This window comes from Botrytis byssoidea, assembly GCF_014898295.1.
Source record: "Botrytis byssoidea strain MUCL 94 chromosome Unknown BBYS_025, whole genome shotgun sequence".
NCBI classification, from domain to species: Eukaryota; Fungi; Ascomycota; class Leotiomycetes; order Helotiales; family Sclerotiniaceae; genus Botrytis; species Botrytis byssoidea.
Window position 1 is genome coordinate 337,940 of NW_024065866.1, and position 19,428 is coordinate 357,367.

Genomic DNA, 19,428 nt, shown 5'->3' on the forward strand with positions numbered 1-19,428 from the left:
CTATCAAAAATTAAACTGATTAATTGATGAAGCTCTAGATTTATTACACCATGTTCCTTCTGCAGAGTGCTGATATTTGATTCGACTTCTTTTCCATGTGAAGCTCGGGTAGAGAGATAGAGAGAGCTACCTGGTATGATGAGCTTCCCAGTTACGCTCCATCGATCTTATCCTATTCCTATCATCCAATCAATGCGCTCCACGATACGAGTCAACGTCAGGGGTCTCTCAAATGTGAGGAGCTGAAGCTTAAGGAAATTGAATTTATTTCTGACGGCATCCAAACCTAGACTTATCCATCTTCGACATGGTCTATCGCAGACGGCCAATGGTGAGGCTACCTAGATTCCTGTTTGGGATGATCGATTGATGGTCGTTTGTTTTCATTTGTAGAGATTCGAAAGGATGTCCAACCGGAGCGTGTCTTCTATCGGAAACTTACACGGGAAAGTAAAATGTTGCGATGGCTGGGGGCCGAGAACACATGAACACGAAGATCCACTGATGCTTCATACCCGATCGAGAAGGAAAGTGGAGTCTGGGAAGAGTGGAGAGCTCCTAGCTAGCTATGCATATGGAAGGACAAGAGAAGATGAAGACGAGGCCGATTACAGCAGAACCACAGCAGTGACCACACCAATTTCATGTGAAGCCTTGGAGTGGGAGATCTAGTTCGACGCCACCAATATCGATAAATGAAATTGCCGATGGTATGCTGTGAACATGATATTGCTCAGGACCTTGGAAAGTCAATAGTCGGGGATCGATCAAACAGTAGTGTATAGAGAGAGTACTAGGTAGTATCGAGGGATTTGAGTGGTTTGTTTACATTGCATCCTATTTGGGCTATATTGTGGACGATATTGATGGATGTTATTGATGTTATTGATGTTTTGACACTCTGGGGTAGCGAAGCGTGAGGTACCTTGCTAAGTTGTTATGGCGTGTTGTGAGTGAAGGTTAATAACTCCATAAGAGAGGGAAAGGGAAGAAAGAAAGAGTCAAAAGGAAATTAGAGTGACCGTGACCGTGAACGTGACCGTGACCGGGACCGGGACCTACTAGGTAGACATATGTATTCAAACCAAACTTCACTCAGTTTCATTATTCAATAGAGGGAATCATGGGATGGAAATTACTAGGTAGGGTAGGTAGGTGTCCATCGTAGTAGGTGGTCGAGGATTCCGTAGCTCAAGAAAAGACTGTACCACGATTGACATTACAATTTGGTCATGTCTTATGTCCGTCTTCTCATCCATCACACATATGTCACTCTCATCACCCTTCCATTCATGATCCATTCATGATCCATCCATCTATCATCCATCATCCATCATCCATCATCCATCATCCATCATCCATCATCCATCACCATCCATCATCCATCACCATCCATCATCCATCACCTTGTCCATCCACGTCCCCCATCAATCATAAAAGCAGCCCGTCTTCCCTACCACTTTTTCATCACTTTCTGCACTGCATTGTAACTCGGCTTCCTACAATGTAATGTAACCATTCACCATGACAATTCTGAGGTAATTACTTGATGCAGTTAGTCCGAAATAATATCATATCCCAATTATCCCAATATCGCCATAAAGTGAATGTAAACAATGTAAACAAACAAATAATCTTGCCTAGGTATACCTAATAAAAAAATCACCATGGCGGTCGGTATAATTTAAATTTGAATGACCCTGCTGGCTGCTTTGATGGAAAAATTGGAAATAATTGAATATCCAACCACCTTGATTTCTCTAAACTTGCTCCCACCACCCTTCTCATTCAGTTCACCCTACCTACCCTTCGCAAATTCGCAAATCTCTCTCCACCATCTTCTTTCCCTCTTTCAATCCTCCCCTCCCACCCCACATCAACACAAATACAACCTCAAAATCGCATCCCCAATCAATTTTGTACACACACACTCTTCATACCTACCTGCCTACCTACCTACTTTCTCCCATTGCACTCTCGCAATAACATCAATATCCTCTTGCTACTCTTTGTTCATCTTGAAAGACCTCAAAATATATTTTTTGAATTCTGAAAGACGAGTCAAGAAACGTTACCCGTAAACGTTTTCTTCCCTCTTCCTTCTACCTCAAGAAGTAGAGATCCTTCTTGTGATATCCTTTCGGTACGCTGAAAGGTATTCGAGAAGTGTTCTCGCATTGAAAGGTCGTCAACCTGGACTTTGACGCACGAGTACCGATCCCCTTCAGCATCTTCCCGTCGTCGTATAGAAGCGACGTCGCTGCCCAACCCATTCAGACCACCGAGACTCACGTCGAAGGTGAAATCACTCTACACCATCATCACGAGCGCGTCGGACGGGAAGGTCAAGAAGAGGACGCTCAATCTCTTTACTCGCAACACCAACATCAACTTCAACACGATCATCAACACGAACACGAACCCGAACAACAACATCACCTTCCCCCTCCTCCCCAACGACAAGAGTTTATAGAAGAAGAGGTTCGCATCACCCGTGAAGAAGATCGCCGTTCTGAATACCGTCCGAGCAGCCGAAGAGAAGAAGAAGTTTATATTCGTGAAGAACGCAGGTGAGTAACTAAAAACAAAAAAACCAGTCCATTTCTTTTACCGTCTCACAAACTCTCCTTTCTACCAAAATCCACTATCTATCCAAAAATCACATCCAAAACAAACGAGACACAAATCATCATCATACCAGACCAGACCGACCAGCTGGAGCAAAAAATAACATCCACAATACTTGTTTCCCCCCTTCACCTCCATTTTCACCTCTCTTTGGACCCTTTTCCCAACTTTGGCACCAATTCCCAATTTTTCTTTCTTTTCTCGTTCTACAACATTAATAATAATAAAAAATAAAAAAGATCTGGCCATGTCGGAAGAAGCAGTACCCAATTAACAATTAATTGGGTCCCTTCTGAGACAAATTTGCCAGCTTTCTTGTTTTTTATTATTACGACGCACAGTCCAACGATCTTCGGTTTAGTCCCAGCCCCCCCCCCTTACCCCAAAAATAACATGGGCTTCTTTTTTTTCTTTTACTGTTGACACAGTAACGCTCACCGTTTAATTTTCTTCATTAACTGACACTTTTGTTTTCTCTACCCTTCTTTTAGACCCGAACACAAACACAAACACCACTCTGCTTCCTTCGATATCAACACCCCACATCACCACAGACACTTCGAAGCTTCTTTTGAAAGAGACAGTGATCGTCACCACAAACACTCTGAAGTTAATATCGAACTTCCCCGTCGTGAACATCATCATCATCACCATCATCAACGTCGTCAATCTTCTGAAGTAGACTTTCAACTTGAACGTCAACGTCAACCTCGTCACTACGAACCATCTGAAGTTGATACTCAATTCTCTGCTCCTCAAAAGAGTCCTACCGAGACAAACATCGACTTCGTTGAACGTCAATACCGTTCCCGAACCCAACCAAGCTACAAGGAAGACACTGTCATCGTCGACCCTCCCAAATCCCGTGTATCTGAACCAAGATACATTGAAGAGACTCGTGTAACTGAGACTACTATCGTCCCAGCACCCCGTTCAACTCACTCCCACAAAGCCAAGTCAACCTTCCACGAAGAAAAGTTCGAGGAAGAAGTTCGCGTCAAGCAACCTCGCACACCAGCCAGATCTACTTTCACCGAAGAAGTTCGTGAAAGAGAACTCGTCAAGTACACTCCCCCCGCACCCAAATCAACCACTTCAACTTTCAAACCAGTCAATCTCGAAATGGGTTACTACGATGATGAAGGTAAGCTTCCTGTTTGTTTTTTTCTCTAACCCCCCACCATGTACCCTAAGCATTCAAAATCAGGGAACTATCACTCCCTTCGTGGAGGTTACTACCATGGACACGGGAAAACTTTGAACCAGGACCCAATTGACTCTCTCGATTTAGCCGGAGCCCCAGCCGTTGCTGCTCCAAAGCAACCTGCCAACACCGTTACCATTCCTTGCCACCACATCCGTATGGGTGACCTCTTGATGCTCCAAGGACGTCCCTGCCAGGTTATCCGCATCACCACCTCCGCTGCCACTGGCCAACACCGTTACTTGGGTGTCGACCTCTTCACCAGACAATTGAATGAAGAGTCCTCTTTCATCGCCAACCCAAGCCCAAGTGTCGTCGTCCAAACTATGTTGGGACCAGTCTTCAAGCAATACCGTGTTCTTGATCTCCAGGACCACTCTGGTAAGTTTCACCTACTACTTCCTCACACACATCTCTTACTAACATCAACTTAGTTGTTGCCATGACCGAGACCGGTGATGTCAAGCAAGCCATTCCTGTTTTGGACCAATCCAACCTCTGGACCCGTCTTAAGGAGGCCTTCGAAGGTGGACGTGGTAGCATCCGCATCATGGTCGTTGCCGATGGTGGTCGTGAGATCGCTGTTGACATGAAGACCGTCCACGGATCCCGTCTGTAGATTTCCTGTACCAATCACCATGGCGTCCAACCGGCAATAATCCATTGGCCTTTCCTCGATGGAGTTTCCTTTTTGTTTTCATGATTTTTTAGTGCATTTTCGGAGGGAAAATTTGAAACGTATGACGGGGTAGATATGGATTCAGATTGATTAATGAGGGATGAAATTTGGACGATCGGGTTTTTTTATCTGATCTATCGGATTCTTTTAGTTTAACGAAGTATTCAAGTAGGTCCTCGATACCACCTATGGTGATACTACTTTGGTGGTTTTTCATATGGTGGTTGAGAGAGTCCTTGATGCTGCGGTCTTTTTCTACTTTGTAATTGTGTAAATAGGAAAAGATCCAGAATGAAAACACGCTGCTTGTCTATTACTTTTATCTTTCTACGCTTGGATTGCTTGGATTCCAATGTGTGACTGGCTCGTTGCCCTTAAGAATGTGTCGTGTTGAAAAATGTTACTTGACCAAATTCCCCAGCCATGATGATTAGATGTGTCCGACTCCCACTTTCGGCTGAGGGATCAACCTTAAATTGCCGTATAGAATCCGAGTGGGGGTCTGACATCTTCAAGTCATTGATTTCGTAAGAAGTACTCAAGCCAAGTAAGGGTACCTTGATGGCTCAATACGGGCTCGAGTACCTTCTTTATCTAGAAAGGACTGCACATGATACCATTTTCCTATACTCCCCGCCATTCACATAGCTTCTGAAGATAAGCTCAACAGATAAGACAATCACAAGATCCTGAGTCCTTTCATTGAATCAATTAATCATTTATCCAAACCTTAATACGTACCATCTGTTCTGCTCCTATTTTCCCGCTTTTGTCTTCACTCGTAACCTCATCACCCAAACCTTCAAATCCTCTTTGGGTTGCTCCATCTACACTTATTCCTATCGACGTTCTCATCTTCATACCGTCCCTACACACATACACAAAATCCACAAGCATTACGCAATGGGTTCATCGCAATCAACCCCTAATTCTACTTCCCCTGCAGAAGCCCAACGCATTCTTCTGGAGAAGATTCAGAATATGCAGCTTCAGACTGAGGAAGATGATTACATACATGTAAATGAGAAGGGTGCTGCTTATCAAGCTACTTCGCGAGCTCAGTGGACTCCCTTGAGTGCTGCGAGAGTTGAAAAGTGGGAGGAGGAACTCTTGAGTGATCCTAAGAATCGGTATGTGTGATTACTGTGCATTCCAGCTGCATTATGCTAATGTCAATATCTCTCTAGCCTAGCTCTTAGTGCTCTCAGCAGCGCCGATCCACGAACAGTCCTCACATCCCGCACCACCCTCAATCAAGACCAACAAATCTTCTCCATCAAAATACCTTTTGAGGGAGCTCCAATAACTAACCAGCGACAATCAGGACGATGTTGGTTGTTTGCCTCTACCAATGTCTTTCGTGTCGCATTGATGAAGAGACATAACCTCAAAGAATTCGAGCTCTCCCAAGCTTATCTATTCTTTTGGGATAAATTGGAGAAGGCGAATTGGTTTTTGGAACAAATCCTTGATACGGTGGGAGAGGATTTGGATGGAAGATTGGTGCAGCGATTGATGGAGAGTCCGGTTAGTGATGGCGGACAGTGGGATATGTAAGTTTTGCTTTGCATGAAATAAACTCTTGACACTCGAATTCTAACAACTTGGATATAGGGTTTACAACCTTGTCAATAAATATGGTCTCGTACCCCAAGTTCTCTACCCAGATAGCTTCAACGCCCAAACATCTTCGGTGATCAATAGTATCATCACAACCAAGCTCCGAGAAGATGCTCTTAAACTACGCGCTGCAGCTACTACAAAATCTGCCTCTACTCTTAACAGTCTAAAAGAGCATATGGTTCGCCAAATCCATCTCATCCTAACTCTTGCTTTGGGTCCACCACCTGCCTCTGATACAGCTTTCACATGGCAATATCTAGACAAAGACGACAAAGCTCAAGAATTGAAAGTCACCCCCATTCAATTCGCCAAGGAATTGAACACACCAAAATCAATCAGAATCACCAATTCCACAGTCCACGATATGTTCTCTCTAGTCAACGATCCTAGAAATGAATACAATACTCTCCTGACTGTCGATCGTCTCGGTAATATCGTAGGCGGCCGTCCAATTACCTATGTAAATGTTTCCATGTCCGTCATGAAAGCTGCTTGTATTTCCATGTTAAAAGCTGGTCTCCCAATATTCTTCGGCTCAGACGTCGGTAAATACAGTAACTCCAAATCCGGAGTTATGGATCTCGATCTTATCGATTATGAATTAGGATTCAATATCAAACTTGGAATGAGTAAAGCACAACGTTTAATGACGGGAGAAAGTGCAATGACTCATGCAATGGTTCTTACAGCCGTACATTTAGATGAAGAGGGAAAGAGTGTTAGATGGAGAGTTCAGAATAGTTGGGGAGAGGGAGCAGGAACAGATGGCTGGTTTGTAATGAGTGATGCGTGGATGGATGAATTTGTTTATCAGGCAGTTGTGGAACCGAGGTTTGTATCAAAGAGTGTTAGGGATGTGCTTGGGGGCGAGGCAAAGGTTTTGAACTTGTGGGATCCGATGGGTGCTTTGGCTTGAGGAGGGAATTATGATGAGTGAGCGATGGTATATGATGATATGAGCTTTTGGTTTGAAGGTAGACAATCAATGCAGACATAGCATTGAGAGGAATAGGAAAGGGGAGTTATGAGTTATGAATGATGGGGCTGGGATGGTAGTTATGATACCAATTCGCGACTCAAGACTAGATAATAAAAATAGCTCTAGCATCTTCCAAAGCCAAAGATCAGATATGGCAATTGTAAATGTATTTTGATGGTTGAGATGGGATGAGTTGAGTTGTGGCATGATAAGTTGAGGTGAGGTGAGATAAAGATAATGAATTGGTTTTTAGATGAATGAATCAGTAGGTAGATGGACGGATCAATGGATGAATGAATATATGAATAAGTATTTAATTATCATAATTTATACTAAGATATATCATGCCAGGCTATAAGAGCAGATATGGTGAAAGGCTGCACTGTATACCTACTAGATGAGATATTATATATTATGTATTATGTATCTAGGAGCGAGAAGTCGAAGGTGTGAATTTGTGAAAGTTTTGAATGGGATGGGGGATGGGGGATGTTGGTTCTGTGTAAGGAAGGGTGTGTTTGGATCGATTTATTTTGTTTTGTTTTGGATGGGATGGGATGGGGGATATGATGTGAGGATAAGAGGATGGGTTTGGGTGTAGAGGGGTTGTGAGGAGTTTTGAGAATGAATTTTATTGGTTCGAGATTGGAATGGATTGTGTTGGGAGGTGTGAGGTTTGAGGTGTTATAATATGGAAAGGGTGGCGTGGAAAGAATGACATGGAAAGAACTTTCTGTATGCTACGATTTTGTTGGTTTGAGAAAGACACGAAAGACGTCGCACCCACGTATTCGTAGATCCTAAATTTCCATACTATATTCTGTCTAAAGAGCTAGCTATTGTAATCTTACAAATAATAGGCATAGGCCTTAAATAAGGGTCTCTTTGGCTTTCACTTGGGTTTCATACATTCGTCGTTGAATTGAAGTCATTCACGTAGGCTACCTATATTCACACGGATTTATGTGTGCTGGAAGAAATTTGATGCCTAGTGATTAGTGATGGATATTCGGGAATTTCATGTACTTTTTCTTATTTGCTAGATGTATATTGTGTTATGTTATGTGTGGGTGGTGCTTGGAAGTCGAATAATTCGAATTCGAATCCGAATGATGGGGAACTCTATCTACACACTTCACCCATGGAATACGCAGTCCTATAAGACTATCCCTACTATGTATATACCCATATGCAAACCCGCATTCCCACCATAAAACCCCCGGAATCAAATCCAACTCAAATCAATAAATCATCTCACAACGCCACCTCCGGGAGATCCCAAAATCCATCATCCGCACTAGGAAACGCGAGCCAGAAATTATCATCCAGACTCATCAGAAACTCATCTTGCAGGTAGCTTTCTGGTATCACTAGTGGTGCTGTGGCTGATTCGTCTTGTTGGTTGAAGGGTTGAGTGATTTCTTCTTCGAGTGAGGAGCTTGAGGCGGGGGTGTGCGGGTAGAGGCTTGCTTCGTACCAGCTTTTGATGCGGAGGAGTTGCCGCGAGAAGCGAACGAAGATGTCTTTTGAGGGGGTGGGGGTTATGGAGATGGATGGGGGGTTTTGGGGTTGGGGCTGAGAGTGTAGTTGTGGTTGTTCGGGACTTCTACCTCGAATGGATATGATTTTTTTGAGTTTTTCGATCAGGAAATTAATTGTGTGTTGGATGTTTAGGGCTGCGCGGGCGCATTCTCGATCCCAGCCGTCGGCTTTGCAGGTGCATAGTTTTAGGGCGACGAGAATGCCATAGCCGACTTGGACCCAGGTGGTATAGGCAGCTGCGATGGAAAAGTCTATCCATTGGGTGACTTTGTCATTGAGAAAGGATTTGACGGATGTTAAGCAGGAGTTGAGGATGCTTAGTCGCTCGAGACTATCTGCAGATGTGAAGTCGGCATCGTTTAAGCCCGCCTCGTAGAGATTGATTTCGGCAATGCTGTAGTTGATTGATATGAGGACTATTTCAGGGAGTTTTAATAAGAAATTAGGGGGTACAGGAAGCGAGGGAACTAACAGTGGGACTTGAGATTTTCTGGTAGCTCATGTTTGAAACTTTCGAGTTCTCTCTGCAATAAATCCATATACATCTTTCGCGGAACGATACGAGGACCGAATCCCGCTTCGAGATTGAAGAATGTGTGTTTGATCTTCCTCGTGAGTTGTTGCAGCTTCACTAGATGGAAAAGAAGTATGTCGCTCTGTAACCCTCCTGCTTCGGCTACCGTTTTGCATGCTTCTTCGAGTTGGACTGTGTATCTCATACTTTCCACGCTACTACCTGGTGGCATCCTAGTGAAAAATGTTAGTTAATTCAAAGCCATTTTGATTTCCCGGTTGGGAATTTACATTGAGGTGGCATAGAAACATCCTGCGTAAGCCCGAAGCTCCTCAAGTCTCCGACTACTTAATTTATCTTTATTGGCTTGCCGGGCGCCTGACAGAATATTAGAATCAGCAAAGAATAGACTGTAGTATTGTGATCGATTTTTGAAGTCAAGTAAACACTTACCATCAACCAATACCTTCGACGTAGCCGTACCCTGTTTTAATGATCGTTGTAAGCCAAGAGTTGTAACCATCGACTTCACAAGGTAAATCAAATTGAATGTTTGATTATTTATGATAGATTGATAATGAAACCTATTACCATTAGTAAAATACTATTGGTAATAATGAGAACACTGGCAATACCATCCAAGATGAACAAGCAAAGCTTGCAATTTGTCTAGACTAGCAGTCTGGCCTCTTAACAACAATTCAGTGATAAAATTCTCGAAAGAGCGAATCCCAAAAGCATCTTGAAAAGTCGGATTTCGGTGAGATGCAGCCGTAATGATAGCTTTCCATAAAAACGGTCTCTCTGCTTGGAATTGGCGAGGTGAGATATTTGGGGGTATGAGGACGAATGGACAGTATGGAGCCATGTCACTTTTGAAAATGGCTAATAAGGCATGTGCATAATCATCGTCAAGATCGATTATGGGAGGTATATTTAGCGACGAGGAATATAAATCTGTATTCGCGCAGTTGCTAGTGGATGGGGTCTTGAGATCATCACCGAAACACATTGATGTCTCATCATTTGGGGTCTGTTCAGTGACATGGTCTAGCAAGTGTGGTGGATCAATAGATTTGATCTCCATTGGGACGTCATTCTGAGATTGTAAGTGTGGTGTATCAATGGACTTTGTATTCATCGGGATGTCATTTTGACGTTGTGCAGTTGATGCTTGTGGTATATGATTCGAAGTACTCAGAATAGTAACGATATCATCTAATTTCTTCTCGAGTCCAGCCACGGAGCTAGATGAACTCAGTATAGAGCGTTAAGTCAGGCTTCTCATATTACTTACGTAGTTTTGAGTCTTTTTTTCGGCTTATTTGGAGGTTCGCATTCTTTTCGAAGTCGTTGACAGCTGAACATCAATAATTTAGCGAAAGAAGATATTGAGGGTTGAGAAAACCTACCGATAGCATTTATCGCCCATGGGATCAGACGGCATACATTTCACCTTTGCTCTAGCACATGTTCCGCATGCATTGTTTTGCGGTCCATAGGCTCTTTTTGGGTGTTCAACAACTGGAGCTTCCATTCCGGGAGGTAAGGTTAATGGAGGTGATTATCACGTGTCGGTTCTCCCGCGCAGTTAAGTCTTAAGAGGATACTTTCGGAATAGCTAGGCTTGCACAGTGAAAGAGGCACGCTCAAGAAGTTAATACGGAAATCTACGAGGACTAAAACTTTGAAGGTTACTATTCTTCAGATGGCAAGTCGTTGAGCTCTCTCCTCAAACAGGAGATGACGAGCGGGAACGGCTTCCGTCTCCGCTCCATAGCACGTGACTTTACAATATATTGTTTCATCCTGACTTCATGAGAGGATGTGGTGTTGCTCACCATGGCAAAAGAAATAACGATGCCAAAAAAAAACTGCACACGGCGTTAAATATTTGACATGGTTCGATATTATTTTGTAAAGAGACTCTTCTTCACGTGTACGGGTAGTTGCCCGAGTGCACAGATTCTCGGAGCTCGAAATCAATTTTGTACATTGTGAGTATGGCATCATTCACATCTCTCAATTGTCCGAGTTCTCGTGCACCTGTTCGGCCAATTTTCTCTAATCGAGAAACCGTTGGACGATCTGATCTATAGTGCTGATACTTCCACGGCAATCTAGATTACTTTTTATAAAAGAAGCTACAAGAACCGATGCACGAGCAGCTGCTAGTTCGAGATCTGCATCCGTTGTACTTGGCATGACCCTCTTCTTTCCTTGACCAACTTCCTCGATCTATTTTGTACAACGGTTTGATGATGGATATAAACTGCGTCAGGACTTGTCAAGCACATCCGATGGATGAATCGAGGCTATTGGAAAGTTCCAACTGCTATATGGATCGTGATGATCAAAGCTTTCATTTTAGCCTTGTTCCCCAAGCACTAGAGAAATCATGAAGATATCTGGAGTTGCCATCTCGCGAACATAGGAACTTTTTGCTATCGGGTTGCCCCGGAATTTTCAGGGACAGGGCGCATCTGCCGTTAGCCTTCCGATCTCAGCTCGATCTAGAATCGTTACGAAGGACCGATTTGATCGTCTTCTGATGCTGAAAAGTTACGTGACATTCAGTGGTATAACGTTCATGTAGTTACTCTCGGAAGCGGGGGTTTGTGTGGGACAACGAGCTGGAGTAGTACGATCAAGGCTGTAGTTGCCTCTACAACATTTGTTTAGGCCGTCTAGAGGCGAGCTTGCGGGGGGGACATGTGTGAAAAGATATCTTGAAGTCATAGAAACTACTTGGAAGATTCAATAGCGAAGATGAATTGTGTCACTGTTCCGTGAGCGATATCTCCCTTGTAGTACCGCATTCATGTATAAATACCCCAGGATACCACTCAGGAAGATGGATTTCAATCATTATCTACCCACTTCTTCGTCTCAACATCTAATAAACTTGTTCTCCAGTCCTCTTCATTTTCTTGCCTAACTCAAACCGACGAAATGGTTGCCATCAAAAACATTTTCTGCCTCATCACTGCAGTTACTGCTGCCACTATTTACCAGCGTACACCAGCGACTCTTCTCACAGATATAACCACCATCGATACAAATGTCAAAGCACTTACGACTGCAGTAGACAACTACAACGGTGGATTCTTCAATCTCCTTACAGTGAGCAGCACTGAATCAACTTTAGAAACTTGTAAGTTCTGATTAAAGTTGTCATATAACCCATACTAATCATTCACCTTAGCTATCAAGAACGCTGCCAACGATGCCGCCAACACATCCCAATTATCCTCAGACGACTCCAACAGAATTCTCAATGAAATCAATAATCTGATTCCCGATATTCAAGATGCACTCAATGCGCTTGTAGCAAAGAAGTCTACATTCGCTAACGCAGGGGTTGCTTCAACCGTTAAGGGTGACTTGGCGAGTTTGAAAAAGGAAACTGATGATTTTGGAAGGAATCTTCTTGCCATTTCCTCGTCTGATGTAGAGCCACAATTATCTGCGGCTTTGAATACGATCGATAACGATTTTACCACCGCGCAGGCTGCATTTTAAGGTGTTCGCATATTTGACAATGGCATTTTGCAGGAATGTGGAGGTTAGTGGCTAGGAAAAATTGATTAGATTGAGTCGGAATTTGGGACAACTGATAGCTTTGAATGAAGTTTGAGATGAAAACAGATTGTCCAGAATTTGACATTGGTTGAATGCAAAAATAATATCGTGAAACCACTTTCTTGCACATGTGAATACCTAGTATCAAATCACCATTGCTTCAAGCGTGCCAAAATTTATAGATTATTCACCCATATCTTTGGATAACTCACTAGAATCTGATGTTCTATTGAATGCTCGAATCTTTTTTAAATTATATTTGAACCTGAAGAAGACTACTTAATGGTGAAGAGGACTAATCTGAGACTTGAGAAAGAATCCGGCACGCAGCAGCGAACTGAAGATTTACTACCCACGAATCTCGTAACATAAAAACAAAGTGTCAATCAACATATCCGTGAAGTATCAAAACTTTTGTGAATTATATGTAATGTGATCAGTATCAAATCTAAAACATGCATCGTATTTATTATTTAAGGGGTCCAGTTGGTGTATTGTTATTGGTTTAACTGTGTTACATAAGCCGAGGCTGATGACATCGGAACTTGAGACTTGATGTCCCTCAACTCGAATGAATTCCAAAGAACAAAACTTCAATGATTTAAGCTGTATTACCAGCAGATACCATGAACCATGTTCAATTTCTCAAGCTTTGTGCAAAAGGCTCAATCATTCATTGACCCAACTCAAGCTCTCAATATCTCTGCTTCTGATCGCAACCCTGCCAAATCTACGCTCTTCCGCAATCAATTCCGATTACCAGATTCCCAAACCCCTCTACAAGAAATCACTGCAGAACTTACTATAGCCCCACCAAATCAATACTCACCGAATGCTACACAAGGAGAGAAGGACAGAGATAGAGAGAGAGGGTTTCATTATGCGGGAAAGTTGCATTTGAGTGAAGCATATCTGTGCTTCTCGACACAACCTACAAGTTTCCTTCAAACGGCGAGTACAGGTACATCTTCTGGATTCAATGGGCAAACACACGGTGCCGGACCTGGAGGGAATGGATTCACATTACCTTTATGTGCCATAAGACGAGTAGAGCGTCTTCATAGTCAATCCTATCAAGTATGCATTCCTTCTTTACCGCATGATTTATTGCTGACATGGAGTAAAGTTTGCTTTGGCTATTACCACCTGGAATGGAATCACAAACACATCAGCGAAAGATGGCTCAAAACAACCTACATATCAACAAAAAATTACAATAAATCTTGCTGGAACGCGCCAAGCATGCGAACGGTTTTGCGATGGCTTAAAGAAAGGACTGAAATCGGGAGTAGGTGAGGTCGCAAAGATGAAACGTGTTGTAGCAGAGTGTTATTCGGAGTATTTGCTACAAGGCGACAGCAAGACAGGAGAAGTTCCGGATGCAGGACTTGGAATGTTATTCAGATATCCGGGCGACCTTCGGAAATTACGAGACAAAAGTAAGATGCGACTATGGGGAGAGTATCTTCGAGAAAATGGGCGGAATGTCACATTAATTCGCCAACCTACATTTCATAAGCTGATTCGAGTTGGATTGCCGAATCGACTGCGAGGAGAAATATGGGAGCAAACATCAGGGTCATTGTTTTTACGCTTGGAAAACCCCACGTTATATACAGACACTCTAGCGAAGTTTGAAGGAAGAGATTCTCTTGCGATTGATGAAATTGAAAAGGATCTCAATCGAAGTTTACCGGAATACCCTGGATTTCAAAGTGCGGAAGGTATCGATCGATTGAGACGAGTTCTTACAGCATATAGTTGGACCAACGAAGAAGTCGGATATTGCCAGGCTATGAATATCGTTGTGGCAGCACTATTAATTTATATGTCTGAAGCCCAAGCTTACTTCTTATTATCCGCGTTATGCGACAGGTTACTTCCCGGATACTATTCACAAACCATGTACGGCACTCTGTTGGATCAACGCGTGTTTGAGTCTTTAGTAGAGAAGACTATGCCAATATTATGGGATCATCTCGTCAAATCGGACGTTCAACTTTCAGTCGTTTCTCTGCCTTGGTTCTTGTCACTGTATATTAACTCTATGCCTCTCGTATTTGCATTCCGTGTTTTAGATGTTTTCTTTTTAGAAGGTCCAAAGGTACTCTTTCAAGTCGGTCTCGCTATTTTACGCATAAATGGAGAAGAACTTTTAGATGCCACTGATGATGGAGCTTTTATTTCTGTTCTGAAAGGGTATTTCTCGAAATTGGATGAATCTGCGCATCCAAAATCCGAGAATGCAAAATTACGAGCAGTCACACGATTTCAGGAGTTGATGGTTGTTGCTTTCAAGGAGTTCTCAGGGATCACACAAAACACCATTGCAGAGCAGCGTATGAACCATAAAGATGCTGTTTTGAACAGTATTGAAAGTTTTGCAAAACGAACCTCAATACGAAACTTAGGTCCGGAAAGCAAAAAATTGAGTGTTGACGAATTGGGTGCTTTGTATGATAGGTTTTATGGCGTATTATACGAAAGACAACAAAGGAGTCAAATGATACAAGAAGAAAAAGAAAGAAGAGCAAAAGCCAACAGAGCTAGTGTGATTGCTGGATTAGGAGAGAACCAAAATATCGAGAAAGGTAGAGTGGGTCTTGGTCCAAGTCCTACTCTCATGGATTACGATTGTTTCAGAGAATTCCTTGCTGGAATGACTAAATGGGCTGTAACAGACTCCCCATCAGCACAAGAAAAGGAACTCGAGAAGGAGAAACATTCTTATTTTGGGAATTCTTTGCGACGTCGAGATATTTCCCTTTCTCCTTGGGGTTTTGGTAACCCTGAACCAGCTGACCACGAATTTATGCAACGACTTTTCCGAAGATGGGATGTGGATATGAACTCCGCACTGACTTTACAAAATGTCGTTACAGGATTGGCACATATCAAGGGAAAAGGTGATATTATGGGAAGCATTACATACTTCTTTGAACTTTATGATGATGATGGAGATGGAAAAGTAGACCGAGAAGGGATTTTAAGGATATCTGAAGCTCTACTGTTCCTTTCTCGAAGTGGTCTAGAAGGATCTCTAACGCCTTCACCATCTATGGTTGGACTAAGTGAATACGAAGCTGGTAATCCAGCACAATTCAATAGTCCACATACAACGACACAAGAACGATTTTTGAGTAGCGTTAGTGCATTCATTAGACGTTGTTTTGAGTATGCTGATCCAGATCACCCACAAAATATCGAGGACGAAGAGGAAGATAAGCAGAGTGAAGGAGAAAGTGAAGAGAAAGTAGAAGATGCCTCAAATGATACAAATGGCCTTGTCGATCCCGACTCATTCGCTATTGGCGATTCGGATGACTCGGATGAAGAAGAAGATCTCTTAGATCTTGGTACCGACTCGGAGAAAACCAAAAAGGAAATCAATCTTCCAATTATTCCACCACCATCTAATAAACCGAAAAATCTCTCTACACCTTCCCGAAGTGTCTCAAAAGCACAATCAGAAAGTGCTAACGCAGCTCTTGACCCTTCAAAACCCCTTCACATAACTTTACCTACTTTCCGTATGGTCGTTCTAGCTGATGAGCTTCTTGAACAATTCTTTGAATCTTCATTCCCAGCTTCCTTTCGCATTTCAGATAAAATGGCCTCTACCTCAAATACAACCAATTCTTCCCTCACTACATTCACAAATATCGGCAAATCGGCAGCAAGTGCAGCAGCAAATGTTGTTAGTGGTCCTAGTTCTGCTGGTGTGGTACCACCTGGAAAGGGACTTAGAGGTGTCTTGGATAATATTGTTACTGATGGAATGAGAGTTGCTGCGGAAGTTAGAAGAAGAATGGATGAGGCTCAGAAGGAAATGGAGAGAAACGCTGTGCATAGACCGGGTGTACAAGATGAAGATGAGGAGGAAGAAGATGATGGATTAAGAGTTTCAGGAGGTTATGGTGGTGATGCTGAAAGGAGGAGCGTAAGGAGTGAAGATAGAGATTTATTGGAGGGGGCAGATGCTGAAGCAGGTAGTATTAGAAGCGGCATTGAGAAGGTTGAGGGAGTAGGGATATCGGGTAAGATTGGAAGCTTGATGCCAGGTATCTCTGGAGATTCACAGAGAGAAAGAAGTTCTAGTTCGGCAACAGAGAAAGTGGTGGAATTTGAAAGATAGGTGGAAGTTATATGCTACCTGTGCTATGGAGAGAGTGTTTTTGATCGATGACTAGATGAGAATATTCAGAAGAAATCCAAATGATATGCATTTTTGAGGCGAGTCAACAGCGAGCGAGTGTTTTGTTTATGGTGGATAGGGTTAACAATGAGCGAATGGAATGATTGGAACGGTGGCTACTGTAGGCGTTTGTAGTTTTTCTTTTCCTCTTCTTCAATTGGGTTTTCATGCTTGTAATTTATTTGAAGTTTTGCGGGTGGGGGTGGTGGGCAATATAGGTAGGTAGTCTTTAGATGAATTAAACAATTGTTGACCCTCAAATAAGGTATGGTTTGATTCTAGTTCATTCGTTGGATGATTTACTGATGGCTGTACGAACTAACGGGATACTACGAAAACTGACTTGTCAAGATCTTGCGGAAATGTTGGTTTAGGTGTCTTGAGAATTGTTATAATGGTTTGTGCTATATAGATTGGATAATGAAGTAGTAGATTTTGAGATTGATTAATTAAGGGATGAATTGGTTGATTAATGATACATATTGAAAGGTGAGAAGTATTCTGTTGGTTGGTTTATGGATGGAGTGTTCGCTAGTGGAGTGGATGTGAGATGTGGGATGTTGAGTATGTGAATATCGGAGAGGGGAAAGGGGAGGGGCGAGGGAGGGAAAAATCAAGAGGCAGAGGGGGCATTGAGGGGAGATGGGTAAGTTGAAAGCGATTGACAGATTGACGGATGAGTTGAAGGGATAGAGATTAAGTATATATATATAGATTTTTGAGATTTATTGCTTAGGAGATGACGTTTAGAAGAAAGGAGATTAATGATGATAGGTGATTGATATTTATTATGTTTGAAAGTGTGAATAGGTATGTATTTACGAGTATATATCTGAATGTTTGAGTGGGTATATGAAATAGTGTGATAATTTTGAATATATAGTTGCTAGGTTAATTAGGTTTCATGAATAAATAAATGAGTAAATCAACATGAAATAAATTATTTTCTTCGAAATAAAAATCCCCTAGGTAAGATTATAGGAGCTGTATGTAAGTGAATTCTCGAAGTCTATTCATTTGTAGATATAATAGAGTTTATATTTTCTTCTCTTCTTCTTTCTTTCTTTCTCCTTTTAACTATTTTCTCTCAATTTGTCATTTGTTTCCTCTCTCTCTCTCTTCATTTATTCTTATCTATTATATCTGTCTTTATTCTATTGTTATATACTACCTATTGAGAGAGAGTATGCCTTTTTTATAGCGTTCTTCTTTCATTTTCCTTCGATGTAGCTATCTACGAGGGTCTGTTTTTGACGAGGGCCCGGATTCGTATATGATAAGCACTTTCTACACCAAATATTTACCTACTTTCGAATACATTTACGAGTATCTAATTATCAAACATCCCTCTGACACCCTCATCTGAAAAAAAAAACCAAAAAAAACCCCGTAGAAATTTAAACCAAAAAACCCGCCTTCTTATTCCAACCCCCCCCTCCCCCCCCCCCCAAAAAGACAAAAAGACAAATTCCGGTACGGGGAATTGAACCCCGGTCTCCCGCGACCTGACTGAAACTCGAATGCAAGCTTCTAATGAGAGGCGGAAATGCTAGCCACTACACCATGCCGGATGATTTATACTATCTTGTATTGTATACCAGGAGCGCCGTTATTTAGAAATATATATAAACGGGAAAACGCGGAAGGGAAAAATGGGACGTAGATGAATGTGGAGGTGCAGAGATTTTTCTCGAGCGGTTGGTATATTTTAGCGAGTCAGGGTATGTATAATAAGTGGGGGGGTATGTGAGGCGAGATTTTCTGGGGAGGAGGGAGGGAGGGAGGGAGATGTGATGAGAGACTATTATGTACTCTGTATGAGTGAGTATGTATAATAGGATATAGTAATAATAAACAGAAATCAACATTCCGAACTCAAATTCACCAGTACCGGTACATGATCATATAAGTTAATAGAAAAGAATACCTACCTATATCCATCACATAGAAGATAAGATAAGATAAATTTATCCATCCACACATCTTATAAAATAAACACGAATATCATCTGAAATCTCTCTTAAGTTTTAAGAAAGAGTACCTATCTATACCTATCTATACCTATACAGGGAAAGGGAGAGGGAGAGGGATTAGTGTGTTTGGGTATTTTATTCGGTATACTCGTATGTATTATATCTATATCTATATCTAAAAGCGTATAGCGAAAATATCCATCCATCATCTGAACTAATACCTCTCTAATAAGTAATTAATCGATTGATTAATCAATCAACCAATCAATCAAGATTATCTAATAGTAAATACAAATCACCATCCATCCATACATCCCAAGATCTTCAAATTAATTCTCCCAATCAATCTAATCTAATAATAATAATAATCTAATAATAATAATAATCTAATAATAATAATAATCTAATGATAATAATCTAATCAAATAATATAACATCCCCAGGACTACCAGTACTACATATACACATACAAATCAAATCAAACCATTACCTCCCTCACCCCCTCACCT

General features: G+C 41.9%; 6 protein-coding genes across 6 annotated transcripts; 5 read left to right on the plus strand and 1 right to left on the minus strand.

Moving 5' to 3' along the window:
- Window positions 1–405: 405 nt before the first annotated feature.
- Window positions 406–672, plus strand: EAE97_010058 (uncharacterized protein; the record flags this gene model as incomplete). Its single annotated transcript, XM_038880573.1, has 1 exon — window positions 406–672. One exon carries the CDS (start codon window positions 406–408, stop codon window positions 670–672), a length of 267 nt encoding a protein of 88 aa, XP_038728619.1.
- An 852-nt stretch (window positions 673–1,524) lies between these two features.
- EAE97_010059 (uncharacterized protein) lies at window positions 1,525–4,451 on the plus strand (the record flags this gene model as incomplete). The annotated part of the gene is made up of 5 exons (XM_038880574.1): window positions 1,525–1,538; window positions 2,250–2,570; window positions 3,120–3,772; window positions 3,920–4,213; window positions 4,267–4,451. 5 exons carry the CDS (start codon window positions 1,525–1,527, stop codon window positions 4,449–4,451), a joined length of 1,467 nt encoding a protein of 488 aa, XP_038728620.1.
- Window positions 4,452–4,925: 474 nt separating this feature from the next.
- On the plus strand, window positions 4,926–7,481 carry EAE97_010060 (uncharacterized protein). Its single transcript, XM_038880575.1, has 3 exons — window positions 4,926–5,641; window positions 5,699–6,064; window positions 6,126–7,481. Exons 1-3 carry the CDS (start codon window positions 5,415–5,417, stop codon window positions 7,048–7,050), a joined length of 1,518 nt encoding a protein of 505 aa, XP_038728621.1. The 5' UTR covers window positions 4,926–5,414; the 3' UTR covers window positions 7,051–7,481.
- An 886-nt stretch (window positions 7,482–8,367) lies between these two features.
- EAE97_010061 (uncharacterized protein) lies at window positions 8,368–10,706 on the minus strand (the record flags this gene model as incomplete). Its single annotated transcript, XM_038880576.1, has 7 exons — window positions 8,368–9,071; window positions 9,128–9,402; window positions 9,460–9,547; window positions 9,623–9,753; window positions 9,805–10,416; window positions 10,467–10,529; window positions 10,582–10,706. The coding sequence occupies 7 exons, from the start codon at window positions 10,704–10,706 to the stop codon at window positions 8,368–8,370; spliced, it is 1,998 nt and encodes a 665-aa protein (XP_038728622.1).
- A 1,415-nt stretch (window positions 10,707–12,121) lies between these two features.
- Window positions 12,122–12,691, plus strand: EAE97_010062 (uncharacterized protein; the record flags this gene model as incomplete). The annotated part of the gene is made up of 2 exons (XM_038880577.1): window positions 12,122–12,323; window positions 12,375–12,691. 2 exons carry the CDS (start codon window positions 12,122–12,124, stop codon window positions 12,689–12,691), a joined length of 519 nt encoding a protein of 172 aa, XP_038728623.1.
- Window positions 12,692–13,384: 693 nt separating this feature from the next.
- EAE97_010063 (uncharacterized protein) lies at window positions 13,385–16,886 on the plus strand (the record flags this gene model as incomplete). The annotated part of the gene is made up of 2 exons (XM_038880578.1): window positions 13,385–13,828; window positions 13,878–16,886. 2 exons carry the CDS (start codon window positions 13,385–13,387, stop codon window positions 16,884–16,886), a joined length of 3,453 nt encoding a protein of 1,150 aa, XP_038728624.1.
- Between the last annotated feature and the right edge of the window lie 2,542 nt (window positions 16,887–19,428).